Raw genomic sequence first — 25115 nt, forward strand, 5'->3', positions numbered from 1 at the left:
AGTTGAAATTGCCCCAAAGGAGTCATGACTTCACCAGCTGATACAGTGCTGCACAGAGCCCAGGATTAGTCTGTAAAAACTATTAGCAATGTAAGTCTTCAATACCCTCTGCTCCAGGGTGGGGATCAGGATCTGTGAGTCTAAATTTCAACTCCCAACTACATCTACAACATGGAACAGACAGACAACACAGACTACCAAGTATGGCTGGCGGTGTTCCAATAACATTTCAGTTTGCTAAACGGGGCAGTAGAATCTAAAGTTTAGTGCTTCATAAAGCCTTTGCCATGTTATGGTTGCTGTATTGGAAAGCCATTCAGACACTAAATAATAACTAATAAAAGTAATTTTTCTAAATTTTAAAAAGAACCTTCTGTGCTGTGCTGGACCTGGAAGGCTCAGGCACAGCCTTGACATGCAGAATGCTGGAGTTTGTGGACTCGTACCTGACTCTGAAATGCTGACTGCCTTCCGGGCCATGCTGACCCCTCCACTGGACCCCACCTGTCCCTCACCCACCCTTCCCTTCTCCATTCCCCAAACTGTGCCTTCTTCCCTCAGCTCTCCACACCACTGGTGCCAAGGATCACACATCCACTCAGGTTGATACAGCCTCATAGTCAAGTTTAATGGCCAATTTAAAAACCTGTTATTTTCAGGGCTATCTGAAGAGTGGATGAGTCCCATGGTTCTACTCTGTGATTGGCTAAGGCTGCTAATGGCACGTCTCAAAGAACTTTTGACCAGAGGAAATCGGGAATACTTGCCATATAAACAAAAAACAAAACAAAACCAAAAAAATAAATAAGTAATAAGTAAGTAAAAATCCTGAAGCCATGCATGGTGGCTTTCTTTACTTCCTGGGCCAGTAGCACCAGCACCACCTGAACAACTATTTGGACGTGTGAGGGTTACTCTTCATTGTCAACCTAACTGGATTTAGAATCACCTAGGAGACACACCTGTGGATGTGTGTACGGTGTTTGCAGAGAGGGTTAACTGAAGGAAATCTATGCTGAGATGGGTGGTACCATCCCACCGTTGGGGTCCCAGAATAAATTAAGAGAGGAAAGAGGGAAAGTCAGATCAATGCCTGCATTCTCCTTTATCTGCATCCTAGTCTACCAAGACATGAATAAATTCCTGCCCCCACTTGTGTGAGACACTCTTGCCTCCACACCTTACCCATGATGTACCACAGCCCCCGAACTGTGGGTGAGAATAAACCGTTCGCCTTACACTGCCTGTCAGATAATTTGGTGGGAGACGAGAAACATAACAAATACTACAAAGACAGAGGGTATCTCTCTACACATCCCGGGCTTCCTGAAGCTCAAAGGAGAGAGGCCACGGTCCTTGTGTTTTAAAAAGACTTCTAAAACTTCTAATGCACATAGGGTTAAGAACCACAGTTAGACAGTCAAAACTCTGTCATCTGTAAAAGGTTCCTACTACCTCAGAAATGTATGTGTGTGCTATGCTGGGGATTAACCCAAGCTTCACACCTACTAAACACAGACTCTAAACTGAGTGATACCTCCATGTGTGGTGGCCTATACCTTCAATCTCAGCACCCAGAAGCAGAGGCAGGCAGATCTCTGTGAATTCAAGGCCAGCCTGATCTACATAATAAATTCTAGGACAGTCAGAGCTACATAGAGACCTTGTTTAAAAAAAAAAAAAAGCTATGCCTTTAGCCTACAAGGAATATGAACGTATGAACTGTCTCCCTTCCCATCACTCTTGACTACAATCCCCAGGTTACACTCCTGTCACAGTTACTGAGTCTGTCGTGATTCCAATGTTCCTCACTTCCATGAGCTGTGGGGGTTCTTTTTTCTTTAATATTTAAATTTCTTTTTCCTTTCATAGATTTTCCTATTATGTGTATGCATGTAACTGTGTACAAATGTGCACATGCGTGCAGGTACACACTGACTCAGGGACACTGGATCTCCCAGGAGCTGGACAGAAGTTTTAAACAACCTGATGTGAGCACTGGAGGCCACATCTTGATCGCCTGTAAAAGCAGTATGCACCCTTAACCACTGAGTTAAGACTCTAGTCTCAACTGTGAGTTTACTTTCAGTCTTGGCACAGCAGGCAATAATAAATGTTGGTTTCTAGCTCAAAATATTTAAACAGGTAGCCTACAAACCGTTCCATGGGAAGATGACTGTGTTCAAACAGTCAGAAGTCACAGGCTGCTTATGATGCATTCTGGCCTCCAGCACACTGACCTTAGGAGCCTTTTCTGCTTTCAGCTTCCGGACTATTTCCCCTTGGGCAGCAACTTTATCGTATAGAGATGAGTTTTCCACAGTGCTGGATGGTGACTTAGTCGAAACACTCTGTGCTGCTGCGGTGCAGGGATTCCCAGGTTTATACTCTTGCCCAGTCTTCTGTTTATATTCAGCTTTTAAAGCCAGAAGCTGTTTCACAGCTGCGTCTATCTCTTCCTTTGCTGCCTTCTTGGCTTTCAGTTCACGAACCACATCCCCCTGCACAGCCACTCTGTTGTACAGGACGGCAGAATCCTCAGGGGCAGCACAGGTATTGCTCACAGCAGGAACTGTTTTTTCCTTAGGAGCAGAGCTTGTCTATGGATACAGAAAAGCAAAAGTAAAGTATTAATCCATGTCAAACATTCTCACAAGCTTATAACCAACTTATTATTTCAGCATATTTTATACAAACTTTTCATTTCAATTCTTTCAAAAGCTCAGATGAATCAGCTCATACCTAAAAGCCTCATCCCCACAGAAATGGCAGCAGTAGACAAAGGGAGAGGTAAACAGACACAGTCGTCACAGCATTCTCAAGACAGGAAAACCAAGTGAGGTAAGAGGTTCCACAGGAACCTGTAGCCTGCTCGTTAGAAGACCAAAGGTATAATGCATTCATTCAGGCCAAGAAGTCACCGCTGGGCTATCACATCTATTCTGACAGAAACTGAATACAACTGCTATTTATTAGTTGTCATGTTGGTCTAAGAACTAAGTGGCAGACTCTCTGAGTAGAATATTATTTTGTACTTTCTCGTACCACACGGTACCTGGTATAATAAAGAGATTATTCAGGTCAAGCAGTGGTAGTGCACTCCTTTAATCCTAGCACTTGGGAGGCAGAGGCAGGTGGATCTCTGTGAGTTTGAGGCCAGCCTGATCTACAGAGTTAGTTCCAAGACAGCCAAGGCTACACAAAGAAACCCTGTCTCAAATAAACAAAACAAATAAATAAAAATAAACCACCATTACCACACATTCCAGAAATGCAATATAAAATAATTATGTATGTTATTATAAAGGTTAAGTATATTTAACCCATTTAGGCTGATGAGAAAATAGAAATAAATCTGTAAAAAGTCATTCAGCATTATCTTTAACATTTTTAAAAAGCTGAGATAAGTGTATTTAGCTAGTAGTAAAGAGTTCACTGAGCTCCTCTGAGAGAATCAGATGTGGTAGCATACATTTAAAATCCTAGGACCTGGGAACTGAAACAAGAACACACATACATCATTTACCAACAAACCCTAGATCAGACTTCAATTTTGACAATAACAGTCTCTTACTAGAGGCAAATATCTTCAAGGATCATCAAAAGGAAACCGTTAAGACTACAGAAATCTCTCACTACAGTACTGAGTGTTGGCATACAAGAGAGCTCCACAATAGCCCAGAATGGAGTATAACAAAGGTTTATTAATCTGAGGATAAACCCACAGAGAGAGTAGTGATCCGCAGGCCTCTGCGAGTGCTGGGAACTAGAACTGAATCCAGCAGCCAGGAGACCCATGCACGCTTTTTATCTGCGTGTATAGCACATGAGACCACACACAAAACCGGTTATCTTAAAGGCTACCGGCTGAAGGAGTTCCCACAGCACAAATGTTGTGGGATTCCCCTATGTATGCTGTGAATATGTTTTATTATCATTGGTTAATAAAGGAACTGTTTCGGCCAATGGCTTAGCAGAGTAAAGTCAGGTGGAAAATCCAGAGATATAGAGAGAAAGTAGGTGGAGTCAAGGAGAAGCCACGAAGGAGACAGACACCGGTAAGCCACAGCTTCATGGTGATACACAGATTAATAGAAATGGGTTAATTTAAGATGTAAGAGCTAGCAAAAATATATTTGAGCTGCTGTATTTAAAATGCAAATACTGAAAAAATTTAAAAAATAAAATAAAATGCATATACTGCACAAAATCAACATGGACAGGAAGTAAGCACACTGTGTAATCAGAGTCCAAGGTTCAAGAAAAAAATAAAAGTACTACTGTTTCTTTCAATTACTATAGCATTTTAAGAATAAAATCAATATTTAAAAACATTTAAAATCTTTTCTTAAATTTATATGCATAATTTTTTCAAATGACTACTAAATAATTAAGATAAATATTTCTTAATTTTTTTAAATTTCTCTCCATCTGTCATCATCCCCAAATCCACTCTGGATGAAGAGAAGACATGCATCTCCACCTACAATGTCCTTAAACTGCACAGCCAGGCAGGTTTCTGACCTTACTCCCAGAGATTATTAAACAGAAAATGCTCACACTCACCATTTAAAAGGCAAAGGAGCTTTTCCCACTACCCACACCACAGTAACTTCCCTTCCCTTTTTCAGAACCTTAATGGCAGGCGGGAGCTCTTCTCTACAGGGCAGTGTAATGGGAAAGTACAAATAACAAGAATCCTATTAAAAAACAAAATAGAGCCAGGAGGTGGTGGCAGATGCCTTTAATCCCAGCACTCAGGAGGCTGAGGCAGTCAGTTCTGTGAGTTCAAGGCCAGCCTGATCTACAGAGTGAGTACCAAAGAGAAACCCTGTCTCAAAAACATCCCCATCAAAAATAATTATATATATATATATATATATATATATATATATATATATATATATATATATAGTAGAATAAAAGAAGGAAGAGAGAGAAGAGGGTGGGGAAAAGATCTATTGTAGAGTGTGAGGGAATCCCCCAAAAATGTTCTGTCAGTTGAGGCTTAGTTTTTTGGTATAGTGAAATTATGTTTTTAAAAACCTGTGTTCTCACCAGTTGGTAGTGATACATACCTTTAAGCTCAGCACTCAGGAGGCAGAGGCAAGTGGATCTTTGTGAGTTCGAGGCTAGACTAATCTATAGAGAGAGTTCCAGGACAGCCAGGGCTACACAGAGAAACCCTGTCTGTAAAACCAAACAAAACAAAAAAACTTACCGGAAAGGATAATAGAAACAAATAGCAAGGTAAAAAGCAGCACTTGGCGTCTTCTTCAATCTCAGAATCTCAAAGGCAGAAAAACTACCATCTCTTAAAGAGACACATTATTTCTAAGCCTTGGGATATAAAATTCACAGACTTCAGAGCTCTCTGTAAGAGTCAGCATTTACCTCCTTTTTCGAGGTTTCTACTTTGGTCTTTTCCTTTGATCCAGATGTTGGCATTTCCTTTGTGTGCCCATCAGGTATATATATCAAGATACATGGGGCTTCTTTGCAACTATATGGGCTTTAAAAAAAGTCAAAAGTTATTCGAACAAAATTATCTAAACAGCAATTAAAACTGAATTATTAGATAAATTCAATTATACATACAGTTAACACTTTTCAAATTATAGTGAATTCTTGTTGCAATGCCACTAATCTAAGAGTGGGCCTGGCTTTTTTGGCCTCTCCTGTAATAATGCAAAAGAGGTCTAGTCTGACCTGAGAATTTAACCTAAGGAGTCCTGAACAAGCTCCTCCTCTACAGCCATGGGAGTTTTCCTGGCCCTGCTGGCTCAGAACAGCACAAAGCCACATCAGGTCATCAACCTATACACACATTGCTTCCAATATCTTTGCGGGAGGGAAGGGCATTGTTTTCAACATCTCACTGCTTCTGACACATGGCTTAGACCTGGTCACATCTCATGGGGGACTGCAAGCTGTTTCACTTTAGAAATGAACGACTTACTAACATCCAGGGTGTGTTGCTTACTAAATTACACAAATCTGAAATATTAAATAAAGAATACCAAATTATGCTGAGCAGAAATTTATCAGGCACAGTGTTTTAGTCAAGTCCAACTTCTAAATTATTCACTGTGGGATCATCAAAGATTTTGTTTCAATGTTACATTTATTTGCCTAAAAGACAGCTGGGGTAGAGTACTTGCTTATGAGACTGTGGGCTCAATCCTCAACACCACCAAAACAAACACAAAAGCACTCAATATTTACCTAACTGGTTCATACGGTTGGTCACATATGAAGAATCCTCTTCTCTGCAGTTGTATGATGTCACCTTTTTTCAAATCCTTAAGGCAGGGATCCCCTAGCATTAGTTCCTCGTGCTGTGAAGATGACACAGAACCAAATATAATCTTTCAAAGTAGAGCACCACAGTAACTGTAAAATGCAGCGGTATTCCAACAGCTGAAATACGCTCACTTGAAACAAAACTGTTCAGTCAGTCAGTCTTTCTTTGAAAGCATGAGAACCTGAGTTGGATCCACACAACACATATAAAAATGCTGGTGTGCGAATGTATACTTAAGTATTTTGATTGGTTTTTATTTTATTTTGTGACATCTCACCATGAAACCACGTTTAACCTGGAGCTAGCCATCTTCCTGACTCAGCCCCGGAATGCTAGGATTACAGACAAGCACATTCATCACATTGTTAAAAAGTAACATAGAAGAACTGAACAGCTCTAGGAAACCTTGTACATAATTTAACTGGCATCCTGTGAAAAGAAGCTTCGACCATAACTATGAAATGCAATTGAAGGGTACAGCGACACTCAAAGGCTCTATAAGCAGGATCCACAGGTTTAATCCACTGCTACTCTTTACTGTATCTTCAAGCAAATTACTGAACTGGACAGCATTTCACCTGTTATTTAAGAATGGGACCATTACTCTTTACATCTTTTTTGCTTGTTTGTTTCCACTTATTTTGTATCAGAGTGGAGCTGAACCAGAGCCTTGTGCACGCTAGGTGAATGCTCTGTCACTGAGCTACACATTTGCTTTTGATTGTAGCCCAGGCTGCCCATCAACTCATGATCTTCCTGCCTCAAAGCCCTAGATGCTGGGATTACTGGCATGAGCCATCAGGCCCAGGTACATCTTTATATTGAAATAAAATTCTACAAGCCCTTCTATCTAGGCTAAGAGACTAAAACATTGAAAATCAGCTTTCCAAATGCTGGAGTTTGTGTAAGAAAGGATGAGGTCTGGTGTCTTCGGGTACCTTGCTGTCCTTGTTGACGTACTGCTTGAAGTCCTCGTCCTTCCCTAGCACTGGCTTTGTAATCAAATGCTCGTAAGTGACACAGACTGCTGGGATAGGGAGAGCATGTGAGGTCTCAGCAAGCCAAGTGATCTTGGTTGTTTTCTTGTAGTCTTTATTTTCCAAATTCAATTTTGCATCCAGAGATGTAATTTTTCCATCTGCATTTCTACATAAAATATCACAAAGGATTCAACGGAATGAAAGTAAAATGCTAGAAATGTTCTACTCTGTAGTAAGTGGAAGAATTCTCCTCTTTGGAAAAACTCAAATCAAACATCAATCTTAATTTTTAATGTATGTATGACAGACATTAGTCATATGAATGAAACAAACTATTGTCAGAAAACTACTAATATGCTGGAGCTCAGATGTGCACACAGCTGCTGAAGAATACAAACACACTTAGGAATTTAAAGTCACCTGCACTACTAAGCACTATAAACCTGCAATGCTAAGTTAACAATTACAGGCAAGTGTATGACAATGACCACATAATTAACAACTATATGACAATGACCACATAATTAAGATTTCAAAACTCACATAAACCTTAAACATAGTACATTTAAATAATCTGAAAACCTGCAGAACATAATATATACTAGAAAAGTAAAATTCATCATTAACATTGGCTAATCTACTATAAATGTTTAGCTAAAGATAAAATATATAAAGATTACATATATAAATCCTATCCAAAGGATCCTTCAGCATTTACTGAATGAGATGCTATCAAAAGGCTCTGTAACAAACAAGAAACCTACTGTGCACACACAGCAGCTCAGAACCAGCTGTAACTCTAGTTACGGATCACCTGATGCCCTCTCCTGACTTCTGGGGGCACAAAGCACCACACACTGCACATACATTCATGTAGACAAAATACTTAAAGACAAAAATAAAAACGCCTAAATCTAAATAGCAAACTTCCAGTGTCTCCATCTGGGCAAATTTACCAGTCAGCAGCACCAGTGTCAAGGACACCAGCCAGGGTCTGAATTAGATAATGTTTAATACAGAAATAAAAGTGAAAGACTTTTTCCCCACACAGTTGAAAAATAAATAAAACTCTTACTTGTGTATTTTAGTAATGTTGATGTTGCCCCAGTTTATAAATGTGACCATCTCACCCTCTGAGAAAGTCTCTGCATCGGCTCCTTCTATGAAAACCTTCGGACTGTACCACACAGGCTTCAAACCAACATCAGGGTTCTGAATGACCAAAAGAAAAGCAGGATTTGAGTTCAGCAACAAACTACTGAACTCCGAGTACAGCATGCAAATCCTTCCCTTCCCCACTGTACCTTTACCAAAGTTCCTCCACATTACAGTTGAAAGCTTGTTTTGTTAAACTAGAAGGACAAATTTTACCTGAGTTCCCAATTCTGTTCTTGAATCTAAACAGTGCACAGCTGTGACAAAGGACCACTCACTACAACAGAGCTATACCAGGCAGCCTATCCCAAATGCTTCTAGCCTAAAGGAACCACTGATTTCAGGGCTGAAAGCATAGCATTCACTCCCTCTACCAGAACATGCCGTGCAATCCTGAGTCTCACTGCTGCTGTATCAAAGGAGAAAATAGTCATTCCCACAGAACACTATCAGACAGCAGATGCCAACCTGGAAGAAAAGCATAAAGCTTTTGTGTTTTAGAAGACAAATTTTGAGAAAGTACCATGTGTGTGTAGGCAGGAAAATGACATGCCTTACACTGTGGATCACATGAAGAAAGAGGTGAAAACTCAAACACCTCTCCTAGCTCCAATCTTCAGACATGAGTACATGACCTGGAGTAAGCTACAGAAACCAGGCAGAGGAATAAGAATCATTTCAGGGGTAAGGGAACAAGGGAGGGTAGAAGCAAGGTACAAGCTACCTAAAAGTGAGAATGGGAAAAATGGGGGAGGGCTCTAATTGGGAGAAGGGGAGATAAATACAGAAAGAGGGAGTAAGGATGTCTGAAAGGTGCTCATACTATATAATTATCTGCCTAATAAAAAACCTAACAGTGGGAACTAGAAGCCTTCTTTTGAGTTGTTGGTCAGTGTCGTCCAAGAGACTCCCAGCATTATAGGCTACTATTGGCTATTGCCCTTGACTGCCTTTGCCCCCAGAGGTAAATTCCTATTGCTATAGATACACACTTCAGACATAGGGCCCAGTTGGAACCAGAATGTGCCATGAAAGCTTCCAACAGAGGGGAGCAACCAACAGGTCTACCTATGAACCACAGTAACAACAGGTAAGGTACCATAACCCTGAGGGTGCATGAGTGGCACACGTATCTGGCAGTAACCAACAGCTCTCTAATTGGACTGAAGGTCCACTTAACAAATCATTCTGGTACTAGAAACCTAGCCAACTACCTGGAGATGGTAAAGTCATGGATCTTAGAGGAGACCTACAACTGATACTTCACTAACCCAGCATAATCTCTAAGTACATTCTAAATGTTTATCCTTGTACCCACAGACAAGCTAGTTCTTTCCATTCGAGGACACTTCTCTGTGCGACAGACAGAGCCCACTACAGAAAACTACATCCAGTCAAATGCAGAGCTCAGTCCAACTGATACATCTACTGCACAACTCAGTCACCCGAGGCTCAGAGATCACTGCAGAAGAGAGAGCTGTACGACTGTAAGAGACGGGAAGAGGGAGTTTTCTGTGAGTCTGTTTCTCCTAGAGACATCAGAAAAGCTACGCCCATGAAGTCTCACCAGCACTGCTGTCTAAACATGAGCTGAACAAGGACGTCACAACAGACGTGCTAACGTGGAAGAGGGAGAGCTCATGCGGCCTCAACACGGACAAAGAGCTATGGACAACTAAGGAATAATGGGAGTGGGAGAAGTGGCTTCCCCAGAAAAGAGCAAACCAATTTTACACACGTGCACACACACACACCAACAATTAATGAAAACAAGGCCATGCATCTGAAAGAGCACGGGGTTTATGCAAGGGTTTGGAAGCAGGAAATGATGTCATCTCAAAAACTAAAATAATAACAAAATTGCAAACCTAAGTAGTCCCTAATCCCTTTGGGGGGAAAAAAGGAGCACGATGCATGTTTGTTTGGATTTAGTCTTGTCCTAATCTCATTTTAAGCCAGAGTTTGAAAAGTAACAATTTATAGTAATAAAGTTTACTTTAGTTCATGACAAGGAAGAAAAAAAATGCCTTCTTCATTAAGCTTCAGGACTTTAAAAAAATAGTATGTATTTTACTTCTTTATTACATTTACTTGCTGACTGACAACCATGAATGTGTCTGCACATGTGATCTAATGACTGAAAGACAAAGAAGTAATGTTCAAAGAAGAGGTACGGCCAGGCGATGGTGGTACACACATTTAATTCACTTGGGAGGCACTCGGGAGGCAGAGGCAGGTGGATCTCTGTGAGTTCCAGACAGGCTCCAAAGCTACAGAGAAACCCTGTCTCGGAAGACAAGCAAACAAACAAAGGGGTACCATAGCTTTCATCCACACAGGTAAGAACGTGAACTGTAACACCTCCTTTCAGAATGCCTTTAAGAAGGAAAAAGAAAGGCCTCCTCACATGTTACTAAGCTGTCTTTCCATAAGAGAAAGTAAATGCTGACTGAACTGTCCTATGCTGGGCATTGCTCGTAAAATAAATTACTTCAGCGGGAAATTCACACAAAGCTTTGTTCTAGCTGCTATCAAAACTTGATAAATAGCATAAGACAAAATATCACAGAACCAGAAGAGAACACAGTGCAGGGCGACCTTGGGGTGTCTGGCTACTTCCTTCATCTCCTCCTGCGCATCTGGGACGTGCACTGGAACGACTTCCTTCTTCAGCAATGCAACGTACCGTGGAGCCACGGGGTCAATAACCTGCAACAAACATCTCATGTGCACACTGAAACACATCATAAATAAAAAGAGTAACAACACAGGAATACTAACTGGTTTTATTTGTTACTGCATTTACTAATTTTTATCTGTTAATTCGTTTATATTTAGTTTATCTATTACTTCTATTTACTGTCACTCAAGTAAAGTTTAAAAAGAAAAATGAAAAAACTCATTACAAACCAACAGACACAGAAGATTTAAGATTTTCTTCCCCCAAATTACTACTGGCAGGTAAAAGAAAACTGAAGGAAACAAGTCGGAAATATTTTGAAAATAATCTTTAAATCTAGCAGTTTTAGAAATGAGGAGAATCCTGTGAGGACTTATAAATTCAGACAGATCTAAAGGTAATCTGATATTCAGTCTTGCATTGCTGGAGAGACATCCACTCAAAGAGACAGAGGCATTAAGAGTTTCAGGTATCGCTTCTATAACCAGCTAAGCACCATCTAAAGCAGAATAGCATTAGGTCACTATAATAAGGCAACCCTGTAGTTTATAAGAACAGACAAGGTGATCCTATTGAGCTACATGCCACACACAAGGTGGGTCTCTATACTGGAAAGTAAGAAATCTGAAAGACATCTGGTCTCAAGTTTTGGAAAGGGACACACACAGAGAAACCACTACATGCCCAAATCTAACACACACTTGGCACAGACAGACACTCGGTAAGTATCTGCAGATTATCCGAATGAATAATCATTTAACTGTGCTACAGCCCATTCTAGTTCCTCTTCTGGAGCCAGTGAACAGTACCCACGGATCCCGTACAACGCAAGTGCTGAGATACTGAGCACCTGGGAGAGAACCGAGCACAAAGGCACATACAGAGCTGGGCTTGGTTTCTCACATTGGAGGTCCTTGTACTGGGGAGGCCAGTACTGAGTTAAGGGGAAGACCCTTCCTCTAATAAATAAATGGTAGACAGACAAATGGATTAATAAATGCAGTCAGACAATATTTCAAACTCTGAGAAGCTTAATTCCATTCACTGCAGCTAACTTCCTCACCTTGCAAAACTGTCAAAAGTGAACATGGTGGAATATGCCTTTAATTCCAGCATTCAGGAGGCAGAAGGAGGGTGTCTATGAGTTCAAAACCACCCTGGTCAACACAAGTTCCAGGACACCCAAAGCTATGTTGACAATCTCATAAATCCAAAAATGAAGGGGGGGGGGGGTCAGGTTCCATAGCTGGCTAGTCACCTAAGGAGTTGCCTGCACAGAATTTTAGGCTGCCTAGAAAAGTATGATTCCAATGGTCCAGACAAAGTCTGGAGATTTGTTTTTAAAAATCATTCTACAAAAATTTTCAAGCAAGTATGGAGAACCATGAATTATTTTAAAAATTGGGGTTGATAGCCAGAAATGGTAGAGCACAACTGTTAATTTTAACTACTTTAGAAGCTGAAGCAAAAACATCACTTCATTCCAGGAGCAGAGACCAGCCTGGGCAACCTAGAAAGGCTTCATCTTAAAAAGCAGAATGGGGGGAGGAGAGAGAGAGGGAGAGAGAGAGAGAGGAAGAGAGAGGATATTTAAGTCCCTTTCAGCTCTAAAATCACATATTTCTGAAGACTCTGGTCCAGAGACGAACATATATGTGGACCAAACATCCTTACTCCATAAAATAAAATAAAAATTAAAATCTTAAATTTAAAAATTAAGCCAAGCGGTGGTGGTGTCCACCTTTAATCCCAGCACGCGAGAGGCATAGGCAGGCGGATCTCTGTGAGTTCAAGACCAGTTCCAGGACAGGCTCCAAAAAAATCCTGTCTCAAAACAAAAATTTTAAAACAAATTATTGAAAGATTTTCATTTTTAAAGTTACTACATTGAATTCTCACCAGCCCAGCCAGTACATCCTACAGGAAAGTTAAGCTTCTGCTCTTAAACTTCTCATCATTTCTGTTATACCCTTATTACAGCCAGAGATGACGTGACACTACCACTAATGCTAAAACCATGAACTGTGCATACAAAGCTATTTTTAAAAGTCTCTGAACTATGACAGTACAAATGAGAACTTCAACAGGTAGTCATAAATCAAGAGGGAAAATAAAACTGGAGGCCCAATGTCTGCACACGTCCAGAGAGAAGAGGCTGGCTGAGGCTCAGTGGCAGAGCCCCAGCAATGCGCATAGACATGGGAGAGAAGGGAGGGAGAACAGGAAAGAGAGGGAAGCAAAAAAGGAAGAGAACTTACACATGCTGTAATTCAACACCTGAGAGGCAGGAGAATCACTCCAAGTTTGAGGCCAGGCAGACTACACATTAGGGCTATCTCAAAAGACAAAGGGGAGTTATATGTAAAAAAAAAAAAAAAAAAAAAAAAAAAAAAAAAAAAAAACCAAAACAAAACAAAACAAAAAACACACCTCAGAACCAAAGGACGAAGGAATGAGTCAGTTTCTAGGTTAGAACTCACATGTTGTTTCAATGGATATGATGAAAACAGACCCATACACAAAGTATACTAAAATTTCCAGGTAAAAGAACAGGTCATAGCCAGGCATGGTGGCCCACGGACTGAGACAGGAAGATCCTGGGCTACAGATTAAGACCCTGTGTCAGAAATAAAGCCATCACATATACCAGGTCATAAGCCTGGCACAGAGGTAAGCACCCACAGACCCTGTCTGTTACTTAGGAGGCTGAAGTAGGATGACTACTTTGCATCTGCAAGATCAAGACTGGTCCAAGCAGCACAGTGAGCTTTCCTCTCTAAAAGATACCTTTAAAAATGTCTCAGTAGGTCTCTTTATTCCATCAGAGTGCAGATCAAAAGGACGGTTAGAAGGAAGTGACAGCTAGCAGGGCAGTGCATGCCTGCAGGCCCAGCTCCCAGGGAGACTGAGCTAGGAGGACCACTTAAGTCCAGGCACTTGAGACCGGCTGGGCAACACAGAGACCCAATACAAACAAAACAAAACTGTCCAGGAAACAGGTGACCCATCACAGAAAGAACAAACAAAAAGGGAATCCCAGGGTGATGTGAAAGATCTGGGGGTGCAGCTCTGCCCCCAAAGTAAAAGAGCTCCAAAACACGCCACCAGAGCAGCACAAAAGATTCTGGCAAAGATGTCTAAGCAAAAGTTAAAGAACCAGCTCGAAGGACCATGGCAACTTCACGGACTCCAAGAACTAGGAGTCTGGAAATGTTGGGAGGGGGAGCAGGTAAAATAAAACAAGTGATAGAAGAAAATCAAATTGTTATGAGCAAAAACCAAAACGTCATTCCCCATCACAAGAAGACAACTGAAGAAAACCCAACTAGCATCCCCCGTATGGACAACCAACACCACAAGAGTCAACTAAAAACAGATTCTCTATAGGGAGGGAAGTGGAAGCGAAGAGCCCACGGAATCTTGTGACCCAGAGAAATACATTTCATATATTTGAAATAAATACATACATATAGCTTAATTAAAACTTAGACTTTAAAAGGCTGAGTTTAAAAAGGCACACAAATATTAACTTGCTTATAAATTCTACTTGTGTTCGTTATTAGTAACTGCAGCAACAGAAAGAACCAATTAATGATTCCTTAATATATAAAAAATTCACTAAAAAAAAGTAAAAAAACTAAATAAATTCAAGACACATGCGAGACAAGCAACTACTTGAGGCAAGACATCAGCACAGCCGAGCAGCAACGTCCAGGAAGGATTTACAGAACACAATCACAGAAACCGCAGTGCAGAATGTGCATTCAAATGATTCGCCTTATTATAGTGCCCAAGCGTCTGCTTCCAATTAGGGACTGACAATGTCAATATGCATGGTTCCTGGTTTGATTTCCAATTAAGAAAGCTTTGGGTTGCTTTTTTTTTCTCAAGCTGAAAGCACAGCAAATGTAGTTAGCGAACCTTCATTACAACTCAATACAATATGCAATTTTAACTCTTATGTCCTCTCAGCACACAAAGGAACAGCAGAATGGAATTAGCAAAGTCTCCATTTGCCACAAAGAACAGAGGACACATTTGGCAAACTAAGGATGATGCACTGTCAACAGGTCTGTTGAGCAAATCGCTACAGAAATGTGATTGTGCTTCAAAGCTGTATAGTTCCTCGGGCTATAACATGTACTATGTTCACTACAGCTATGTTTAAGGCAATACAAGGATGAAGTGATACCTTCTTACAGAGAGCTCGCAGCTTGAAAGCAGAAAAATGAAATGCAGAGTGTTTGTAAAAAGTTTAAGGAAAAACTATTACCATTTCCCATAAATCCTAGTTTGTTGCTTCAATAATTGTTCCTTGCTGGGGTGATTAGTAGGCTTAGTGCCCTTATCCACTTAGAGAAGGAAAACATTCCATTTTCCTGAAAGACTGCACAATGATACACTGTTCAGAGGGCCTGATCTCTGCTCTAAGCACACCAGTGAGTTCTGCGTGTCTATTACTCAAGAGCAAGGCAGAGGAAGGGCAGTGGGTACCTTTTTGTTAAATGCCCAGATTTTGTCCCATTCCATGTTCACAACAGACCTCGAGGAGCCCTAGAAAAGCAATAAAAACAGTTTAAGAATGAGAAATACCTAGTAGAGAGCTGGCACAATGGCTCATTGGGTAAAGGTGTGTGTCACCAGTCTAACAACCTAAGTTTAGTCCCTGGGACTAACATGGTGGAAGGAGAGAATGATGTCCTAAAAGGTGTCCTCTGACCTCCATGTTTATACACACATACACATACTAAATATAAACTAAAAATTAACAAATAATCAGAAGATTTTGCTTCAAGTCAAGCATGCTTAGACTAACAAACACACAATAGTTGCAAATTTGTGCTACTGAAATTGAAACCTTAGTGTGCAGCCTAATAGCAGTTTATTGTCAGAAGCCATCCTGTAGGCTGGCCAGAGCTGACACTTGACTCCCACTGCATGAAAATACTTTTGTCCCAATTTTTTACTATAAAACATTAACTTATTCCCTTTGGGCAAAGTCTACTCTTAGGTAGGCATGGTGGCATGTGCCTGTAAGCCTAGCACTGGGAGACAGAGGCAAGAAGATCTCTATAGACTTAAGGCCAACCCGATCTACAGAGCAATTCCCAAGCCACCAGGGATACACAGTAAGACTGGAGGGTGGGGAAGGGAACCCATCCTGGATGGTCTGGGATTACATCTGTAGACCCAACACTCAAGAAACTTCTGGTGGCAGGAAGGTCACCAGAAGTTCAAGGTCATCATGAACTAAAGAATGAATCTGTATCTCAAAATGAACAAGTCTCACAGTGAACGTGGTGACACAAACATGGAACAGGAAGAACAGAGGTAACAACGAAAGGGATATTAATAGGAATTGCTGGAAAAGAAACAGTAACTTGCCTGAGCAGCGATGAATTGCTTCAGCCCCTCAACTGTCATCCCTCTTCTCAGAACCCCGCGCACTGTAGGAAACCGAGGGTCATCCCTGGAAACAGGCCCACTGTTAAACAGATGTCTAAGGAATACTAAATTATATTCAGAACAGCACCCAGTTGAGAGAAAAATCTCACAGTCACACTTCTGAGGTGAGGATGTAGAGGGTGATGACCATCTCTATGAAAGACCAGAGTTACAACCACTCTTGATTAATGCTAAGATCCACAATCAGAGGACGTGCCAAGCGCACTTCTCATTTTCCTATGCCATGGTCACTGCAGACAACACATGCTACAGCATCTAAATCAAGGGAGAGGGAGACCCTAAGGCAGTGGCTGAATCAGACGAGTCAGGACTCTTACAGGCTCACAGGTCTATCCACTACTTCCCAGTCAAACCTGACACCTACAAGTAGTTAAAAAAAATCTCTGCTACGGCAAAGCCTGACTGCTCTGTCAACTCTAAGCGATATTAAACGTACCATCCGTCCACTAGTCCTTCATTGACAAACCATGTGAGTTTTCTTTTAGACAGCACTGTGTTGTTGAGGTTTAAGCGACTGTATTCCCAGATGTATGGCTTCCTTATGCCTAAAGCTTCAATAATCCAATAGAATTGCTCGTCTCTGTCATGGTATTCTGTTGTCCTCAAGGCATGAGTAACACCTTCAATGCTGTCCACTATAGGGCAGGCAAAGTCATATGTTGGATAAACACTAAGAGAAAAAAAGAGAATGTTTTTCTGAATAAACAGACTATTTTATCTTCCTCATCTTAAACATTAGCAGCATGCTCATTTAAAATACAATTCCTCACATAGTAAAGAACTGTTTTTGTTTTGCTGGACATGGTGGTTCACACTTGTATTCCCAACCTTTGGGAGGATGGAAGCAGAAAGATCATTACAGACTCCAGGCCAACCTGAGCTGCATAAAACGCACTATTTAAACACACACACACACACACACACACACACACACACACACACACACACAAACAACAAAGAAAAAAAATAAAAAGATAACAATGTTTTGATATATTTGAGAATTATGAGGTAGAAAATAAACTTTTTTAAGATTTATTTATTATTATGAATACAATACTCTGCCTGCATGTGTACCTGCACCCCTGAAGAGGGCACCAGATCTCATTATAGATGGTTGTGAGCCACCATGTGGTTGCTGGGAATTGAACTCAGGACCTCTGGAAGAAGGGTCAGTCCTCTTAACCGCTAAGCCATCTCTCCAGCCCCGAAAATAAACATTTTTAACTGTTATTTTTATTTTGTTTTTTCAGGATTTTGCCCGCATATGTATGTGCAGTACCGGCTAAGGCCAGAAGAGAGCAGTGGATAACCTGGAACTGGAGTGAGCTGTCATGGGCTGCTGGGAATCCAAGTCCTCTAGAAGAACTCCCAGTGCTCTTGACCACTGAACCACCTCTCCAGCCCCCCCTGGTTTTACTTTTTGAGGCAATTCTCACTATATAGGTCTGTCTAGCCTAGGACTCACTATATAGTCCTGGCTAGCCTTGAGCTAATGGCAATCCTCTACCTCCCAAGCACTGGAATAAGTCAGCAAATTTGCAATTTAATACATAGTTCAGTATTAGTTTGGCAAATTCTATAGTACTTCTGTAATAGCAAATATATATTATTCAGGGTCAGTCTGGACTACAAAATGTGACAGATACTGCTTCAAAGGAAGAAGGAATGAACTTTGGTAGGAAGGAAGGAATGAGGGCAGACAGGCAGGCAACAAAAATTTCCATTTAAGATGGAAGTTATTTTTCACCCTGTGCTGGGGACTGGACCCAGGATCTTCTGAATGTGAGGTAAGCAATGTTAGCACTGAGCTTCCGCCCGGCTAGATTCCAGTACACCAGCTGGTAGGGCACTTGTCTAGCACATGGAAGGACCTGGGTTTATGGCAGCACCATCAAAGGGGAGGGGGCACTTTAAAAGGTGGTTTCTGCTTAAAATGAAGTATGCAATGCATATACAGTGTCAACTTAAATTATTAAAAGATATTATTACATTATGCCTTCTAATTTTTAAGATTCAACTCAAGGGGCTGGAGAGATGGCTCAGTGGCTGTTCTCCCAGAGTACCTGGGTTCAATTCCCAGCACCCACATGGCAGCTCACAACTGTCTGTAACTTCAAAATACCAATGCATACAAAACAAAACAAAGATTCAACTCAAGATGTAATTATACCAAGCAGGGTAATGCAAATTTGTAATCACGATACCCGAGAAGATGAGGCAGGAAGATCATGAGTTCAAGGTCAGGCTAAACTATACAAAGAATCCTTGTTTCCCCCACCCACTCCACCCCCCCCCCCCAAAAACAACAACCCAAACTAAAAATTAACCAGCTGTCAGTTCACATCTGCCAACCTGCACAAGGTACAGTGGTTTCATATGCAGGGCTTTCTTCAGAGTTCAAGAAAACAAAAGCAAAATGGCTCATGATTATAATCCCAACACTCTGGGCTGAGGCAGGAGGATCTCTGTGAGTTCAAGGCCATCTCATGTCACAAAAATAAAACACTTTCTCACCGGCTGGTGGTGGCACATACCTTTAATCCGATGACTCTGTGGACAGTAAGCACACATGTAGAGCACAGACATGTATGTGGACCAAACATCCTTACTCCATAAAATAAAAATTAAAATCTTAAATTTAAAAATTAAGCCAGGCGATGGTGGTACACGCCTTTAATCCCTGCAAGCAAGAGGCATAGGCAGGTGGACTTCTGTGAGTTCAAGGCCAGCCTGGTCTCTACAAGAGCTAATTCCAGGACAGGCTCCAAAGTTACAGAGAAATCCTGTCTTGAAAAAGAGACATTTTCTCAAAAACAAAAAACAAAAAAAAAACAAATGTACAAAGAGAAATATTTGCTGGCTATACTTTAGACAAGAGGCTAACATTCAGAGTTTACAAAGAATTGCAGAAATTAAGTACCAAGGAAATAAACCCCCATCAAGAAATAAGCAAATGAACTGAACAGTTTTATACAACAAGTCAATAAGTATTTTTGAAAGTGTTCATATCCCTACCACAGAGGAAATAAAATTAAGACTACTTTTGGTACCACATTATCCCAGTCAGAATGACTACTAACATGAAATCTGACCACAAATGTTGGAGAGAAAAAGGAACCCTACTCACTGCTGGTGGGAGTGCAAGTTTATACAGCCACTGTGGAAATCAGCTTAGAGATTTCTCAAAAAGTTAAAAATGGGGGGTGGGAGGGAAGAAGGGAGGGTAGCGGAGAAAAATATATGGCTAAAAAAACTAATTTTAAAAAAAAGTTAAAAATAGTAGTACCATATGCCCCAGCTATTTGACTGCTGGGCACATGCTTCCTTACACGTGTATGTAACACCCCCATGCTTATATGCCCCAGCTATTTGACTCCTGGGCACATGCTTCCTTACACGTGTATGTAACACCCCCATGCTACTTACTTTACTCACTATAGCAAATAACTGGAATTAACCTAGTTGTCCATCAACTCCATCAGCAGATGATTGGATAATACAAATTTAGTGTATATATAAAAAATAAAATATTATTCAGTGCTAAAGAAAAAATATAATTAAAAAACTGCAGGAAAATGAATTGACCTAAAATGTATAATATTAAAGGGGTGCTGTGGAACAATGGTCTTTTATCCTGTCACTTGTATTATTTTTAATAAAATGCCGACTGGCCAGTAGCCAGGTAGGAAGTAGAGGCAGGGCAATGAGAATTCTGGGAAGAGGAAAGCGCAGTCTGCAATCGTGGTCCAGACACAGAGCAAACAAGATCTGACTGCCTTGCCAAAAAAGGTACTGAGCCACGTGGCTAACACAGACAAGAATACTAGGCTAATATAAGTTATAAGAGTTAATAAGATACCTGAGCTACTAGGCCAATCAGTTTATAACTAATATAGACCTCTGTGTGACTTCTTTGGGACTGAAAGACTGTGGGAACCAGGCAGGACAGAAACCTCAGACAACAAAGGGGGGGTCACACAATGTCAAAAAGAAAAACTATGTATTATCTCTCACATGAAGAACCTAACCAATAATACATTATTTACATATATATACATATATATGTAAACAAATGTACACATGGGTACATGTGGAAAATAGAACAAGAATGAGTATTTAATAGGGGTCGAGGAAGGACTGAATGCAGGTAACAGACACAAGTTCTGAAAAAGGATACAAAGGCAATTGTTTTCCTAGTTCTAACCCTATCATGAATCTTTCATTTTTGGTGGTGCACAGATACATAAAGACATATTCAGTGGTGAAAGTGTGAAACACAATGGGAAGCTGCACGACTTCAGGACGGCTATTCCACCAGAGAGGAGCACTAACTTGTACAGAATGAGGGTCTGGTACAGTTTTTATAATAAAGTTAATTAAAAGAAAAGAACACATATTCTGCAACTTATTTTACAGAATAAAGACAGACTTTAAAGGGTGTCCTATTTAAAGAAAAAGACTTAAAATTATGGATGTTAGCTAGTGGCAAGCCACTCACCTGGCAAGCATGAGCCCCAAACCAGAAACTTTAAAACAAAACAAAATATAATTTGTGAACAACCCCAAGAAAAAAAAATTAAAACTTTAAATAAAACACATGCTCTTTTCTTGGTTTGTTCATATTTCTATAAATTTTTGTGCTACTATTACTGTGTCAAATTATGCTCAGAAAAAAATTACAAGAGATAAACATATTATCTAAAGATATACTTACACACTTAAGTCAGAAAGGAAAAACTACAAAGTGTCAAGAATTTTTATAGACAAAAACGTGTGTGTCGTGTGTCCATGTCCCCCCATTCCCCACCAAGAGACAGGGTTTCTCAGTAGCTAAGGAGCCAGTCCTGAAACTAGCTTTGTAGACGAGGCTGGCCTTGAACTCACAAAGATCTGTCTGCCTCTGCCTCCCAAGTGCTGGGTTTAAAGGCGTGTGCTACCATCGCCTGGTGACAGAAATGTTAAGATAGCTGAGAAAGTCTCCCCGACAGGCTGCATTGCACACCTTCAGAACAGGCCACTCAGACAACGCACACATGAAGAACAAAAGCGCTGGCTCCCTGACCATCTGCATCCCCTCCTTCCACGTTCACGCAGGGGCAAAGGGTTGCACTTACTTGTATTTATTCCCAGTTCTTGGGTGGGGCTGGATTTTGCAGCGGTAAAGGGTTGGATCTCTCATACACCCATTGTTACTACTCATGTCAATTTTTGCTCGTAGGCAACAGGACTGACCAAATTGGCTTCCTTTTTTCATTTCCTCCCACATCTGTAGATTCTTCTCAACAGCTGTAATATATAACAGGTATATTCTTATTTATCTGACTGATTCAAGTTTTCGTTTTGTATTGCAGACACATTCCATTGGTTTAAAAACACTGTAGCACTGATAGCTGATTGCGGTAGAATATGGTGGTGGTAGTCCCCAGCACTCAGGAGGCTAAAGTAGGATGAGACTAAGTTTTTTGCTACTCAGCAAAACTCTATCTTAGAAACAGACAAACCTCAGTACCTGTAGGAAACAGACTCTATGAATGCTGCAGAAAAGATAAAGACAACACATTTTACTAACACAGCATAGGAAGAAGCTTTCTCCTCTTCTGCTGCGCCCCATTTCCCATAAGGGCACAACTAACGGTCAGCGTTACAGAGAAACACTGTCTTGAAAAAACAAACAGAAAACAAAACAAAAGCTGGACTTGTAGGCTCAGGGACAAGTCACGAATAAGAAGTAAAGTAGTCTCTTAAACAGGATATAGTGATTTATATACTCCATATAACCTGTCAGCCCAGCACAGGGAAGCCGGGGCAGGACACCAAGTTAAACAACAGCCTGGGCTATATGGCAGCCTTTCTATTTGTCTGTGACTGTTGGAATGTGGAATGCCTCCTATGGGCTCTTTGTGGGAACACCTGAGGCCTAGCTGTTGGCACAGTTTTGGAAGGTTATGGAACTTCTGGTGCAAGATTAGGGTTATACCTTTGAGTGCAATAGTTCGGCATCAATTCTGATCCCACTCGATGCTTCCAAAGCCACCAGTACATAAATAAGTCACACTGTAAGCTCCCAGCAACAATGACAGAGCACTGTTCTCTAAGAGCTGATTGTACCCTCTCAAGCTTCTTGGCCCTAAGCTGCTTCTGTCAGCTGTGATCACAGCAGTGTAAATAAGTAAAGGAAGCACAGACTGTAGTCAGGTGACTGTGCACCAGTGTGAGTTCTAATGAACTCATGTTATTTTAACCACACACACACATGTTATGGTGCTTGTCGCACTACCAAACTTGTTAGGACTGTTAGGCATTTAAATTAAAGTAACTATAAATGTTACAGAAAATCCTCCAAATGAAATAAATGCAAAAGACTGCATACACAAGTGAGGTGTTAGGCCGGGTGGTGGTGCACACCTTTAATCCCAGCACTTGGGAGGCTGAGGCAAGTGTATCTCTGTGAGTTCAAGGCTAGCCTTGTCATCAGAGCGGGTCCCAAGACAGACTCCAAAGCTGCACAGAAAAACTCTGCCTCAAAACAAACAAAACAAAACAACAACAAAAAACAAAAACAAAAAAACAAAAAGAAGTAAGATGTTAAGAGTGACGATACTGCACATAATTCTATGGATGATTCACGTAATACTGCAGATAAGGTCGTAAGAAGTTAGGCCAGGAACTAGGATCCGCAGCCTTGCAGGTGCAGGCCCCAGATTAGATCCTCAAAGCAAAGAAAGGAGAACAGGAATGCAAGCAGGGCAGGAGGTCAAGACAGGAGAATCTCAAGTTAAAACCCAACCTAGGCTACACACAGCAAGGCTGCATCAGACAAACATAAAAAGGCATAAGAATTAGAGAAAGAAATAACCTTAAATGTGTCTTAAGGAACATCTTTCATTTAAAAAGAGAAATAAAACTCATCAATTAAAATCTGATACACACTGTGCCTTACAGTTTTGCCTGTGTTTGGATTCTGCCCTCTGCTCACGTTCCATTTTCATCTGTTCTGCAGGAGTGTCATCCACATAAGCCTTCCCTTCTTGAATTAATTTCTCTGCATATTTCATTATAGTTTCAAAATGATCTGAAGTGTAAGTGAACTGATCTGGTTTAATATGCAGCATCGCAACATCTTCCAAGATAACCTGCAGCAAGAAATCAAAGGAACCATCAGGGTATCTGTCACTTTCTTACACATTTTCACCCCATGATATTTATTCTGGGCAAATGTAATAAAAGACCATCAGTCTTAAACAGCCTGGAAGTGACTGGATGATGCACACTGTGAGGCCGTCCTATTCAGTGCACTGGCCTCCAGATCTCCAGCTGCGAAAGCGGGTTTCCAGGTGGAGCTGTTGGCTGAGAGCTGGAAGTGCTGTGGCAACTGCACCGCTGGCCCTCGGTGAATATATTACCAGTCCCTTGGAATAAAGACGCTATAGACTAGAAAACCACACCGTACAATACCTGTGCAGTTTTAATCTCAAGACAATGACAAAAAAAGAAGCTTGCTTCCAGTTAAATTGGTATTCAAAGGAAAATACAGTATTCCAGTAAACTCTACAATAACTGGAGGAAAAAAAATTAACTCAGGTCTTTTGGAATGGGAGCTATTACTTTTTGGCTTAGGTCTCAGGCATGAAATATAGGGATGAGAGGGAAAGGCAGCTATGAAACCAAGTTTATTTTCATACCATGAAGGTATCAGATCACGTTCCAATTTTAATCAACTTTTCTAAGAAAAAGGTCATCACTACACTTTTAATTACCTTCTCAAAATCTTCCTTTTCCTTTTCAGGATTTGTGTCATCAAATCTCATGATCAGTTTCCCTTTAAAGTTAACCTGGTAGTGCTGGTTCAGAAGAGCAGCTTTTGCATGCCCAATGTGTAAGTAACTAAAACAAAAACATTTCACAGAGAAACTCATTAACACGCTTCAACTAGATTCTTACCCTTAACCTCTTTGAGGAAATAAGAACCAAACAAAACATCCAATACTCCCCAGTCATTTTGCTTTCCACCAGCAGGGCTGCAACAGAAAACGTGACTGACAGACAATATACTAGAACATGGATGTGTAACCATAAGGTACAACTCCTATGTAAGCTCTCAGAGGGCAAGGTATTACAACTGCTACAACCCTAAGTACAGCTGTTCTTTCCACCCAAGACGAATGGACATTTACAGGAAACGTTCTGAAACCATCATTGAGACAGCCCAGTAGTCCACCTCTCAGATTTGCTGTTGCTGGAAACAAAGCCCTCACACTAAGGGAGAAGCACCCGCTACAGTCAGTCATTGTGGTGGCTAATTGAGAACATGAAAATTACTGTGACAGAGAAAAGGCTATGAGTTTGGACTACTTTCAGCTTTCTCAGATGCCAATGAAAGTATTTTTAACTAAATGATCTCAAAGATCCAATCTAGCACCAAACTCTACAAACCAGAATCTAGATAAACTATTTGTTCCCATGGGCAGCTGACAATGAAAAAAAAAATCCACTGCTGACAGTACTGCACAGCAATGACATCCCTATCAAT

At 40.8% G+C, this 25115-nt stretch overlaps 1 protein-coding gene across 1 annotated transcript in view; it reads right to left on the bottom strand.

The window, feature by feature from the left end:
• Eprs1 (glutamyl-prolyl-tRNA synthetase 1) overlaps positions 1–25115 on the bottom strand; it is a 66131-nt gene that overhangs the window by 24555 nt on the left and 16461 nt on the right. The window contains exons 7-18 of the mRNA XM_038348854.1: positions 24343–24469; positions 23526–23718; positions 21700–21871; positions 17022–17255; positions 16505–16589; positions 15614–15673; positions 11038–11148; positions 8360–8496; positions 7243–7450; positions 6226–6338; positions 5395–5512; positions 2241–2600 (exon numbers count right to left, since the gene is read on the bottom strand). Coding sequence (XP_038204782.1) covers positions 2241–2600; positions 5395–5512; positions 6226–6338; positions 7243–7450; positions 8360–8496; positions 11038–11148; positions 15614–15673; positions 16505–16589; positions 17022–17255; positions 21700–21871; positions 23526–23718; positions 24343–24469 — 1918 coding nt within the window. The remainder of the gene's footprint in view (positions 1–2240; positions 2601–5394; positions 5513–6225; positions 6339–7242; positions 7451–8359; positions 8497–11037; positions 11149–15613; positions 15674–16504; positions 16590–17021; positions 17256–21699; positions 21872–23525; positions 23719–24342; positions 24470–25115) is intronic.

This window comes from Arvicola amphibius, chromosome 12 (assembly GCF_903992535.2).
Source record: "Arvicola amphibius chromosome 12, mArvAmp1.2, whole genome shotgun sequence".
Lineage (NCBI taxonomy): Eukaryota > Metazoa > Chordata > Mammalia > Rodentia > Cricetidae > Arvicola > Arvicola amphibius.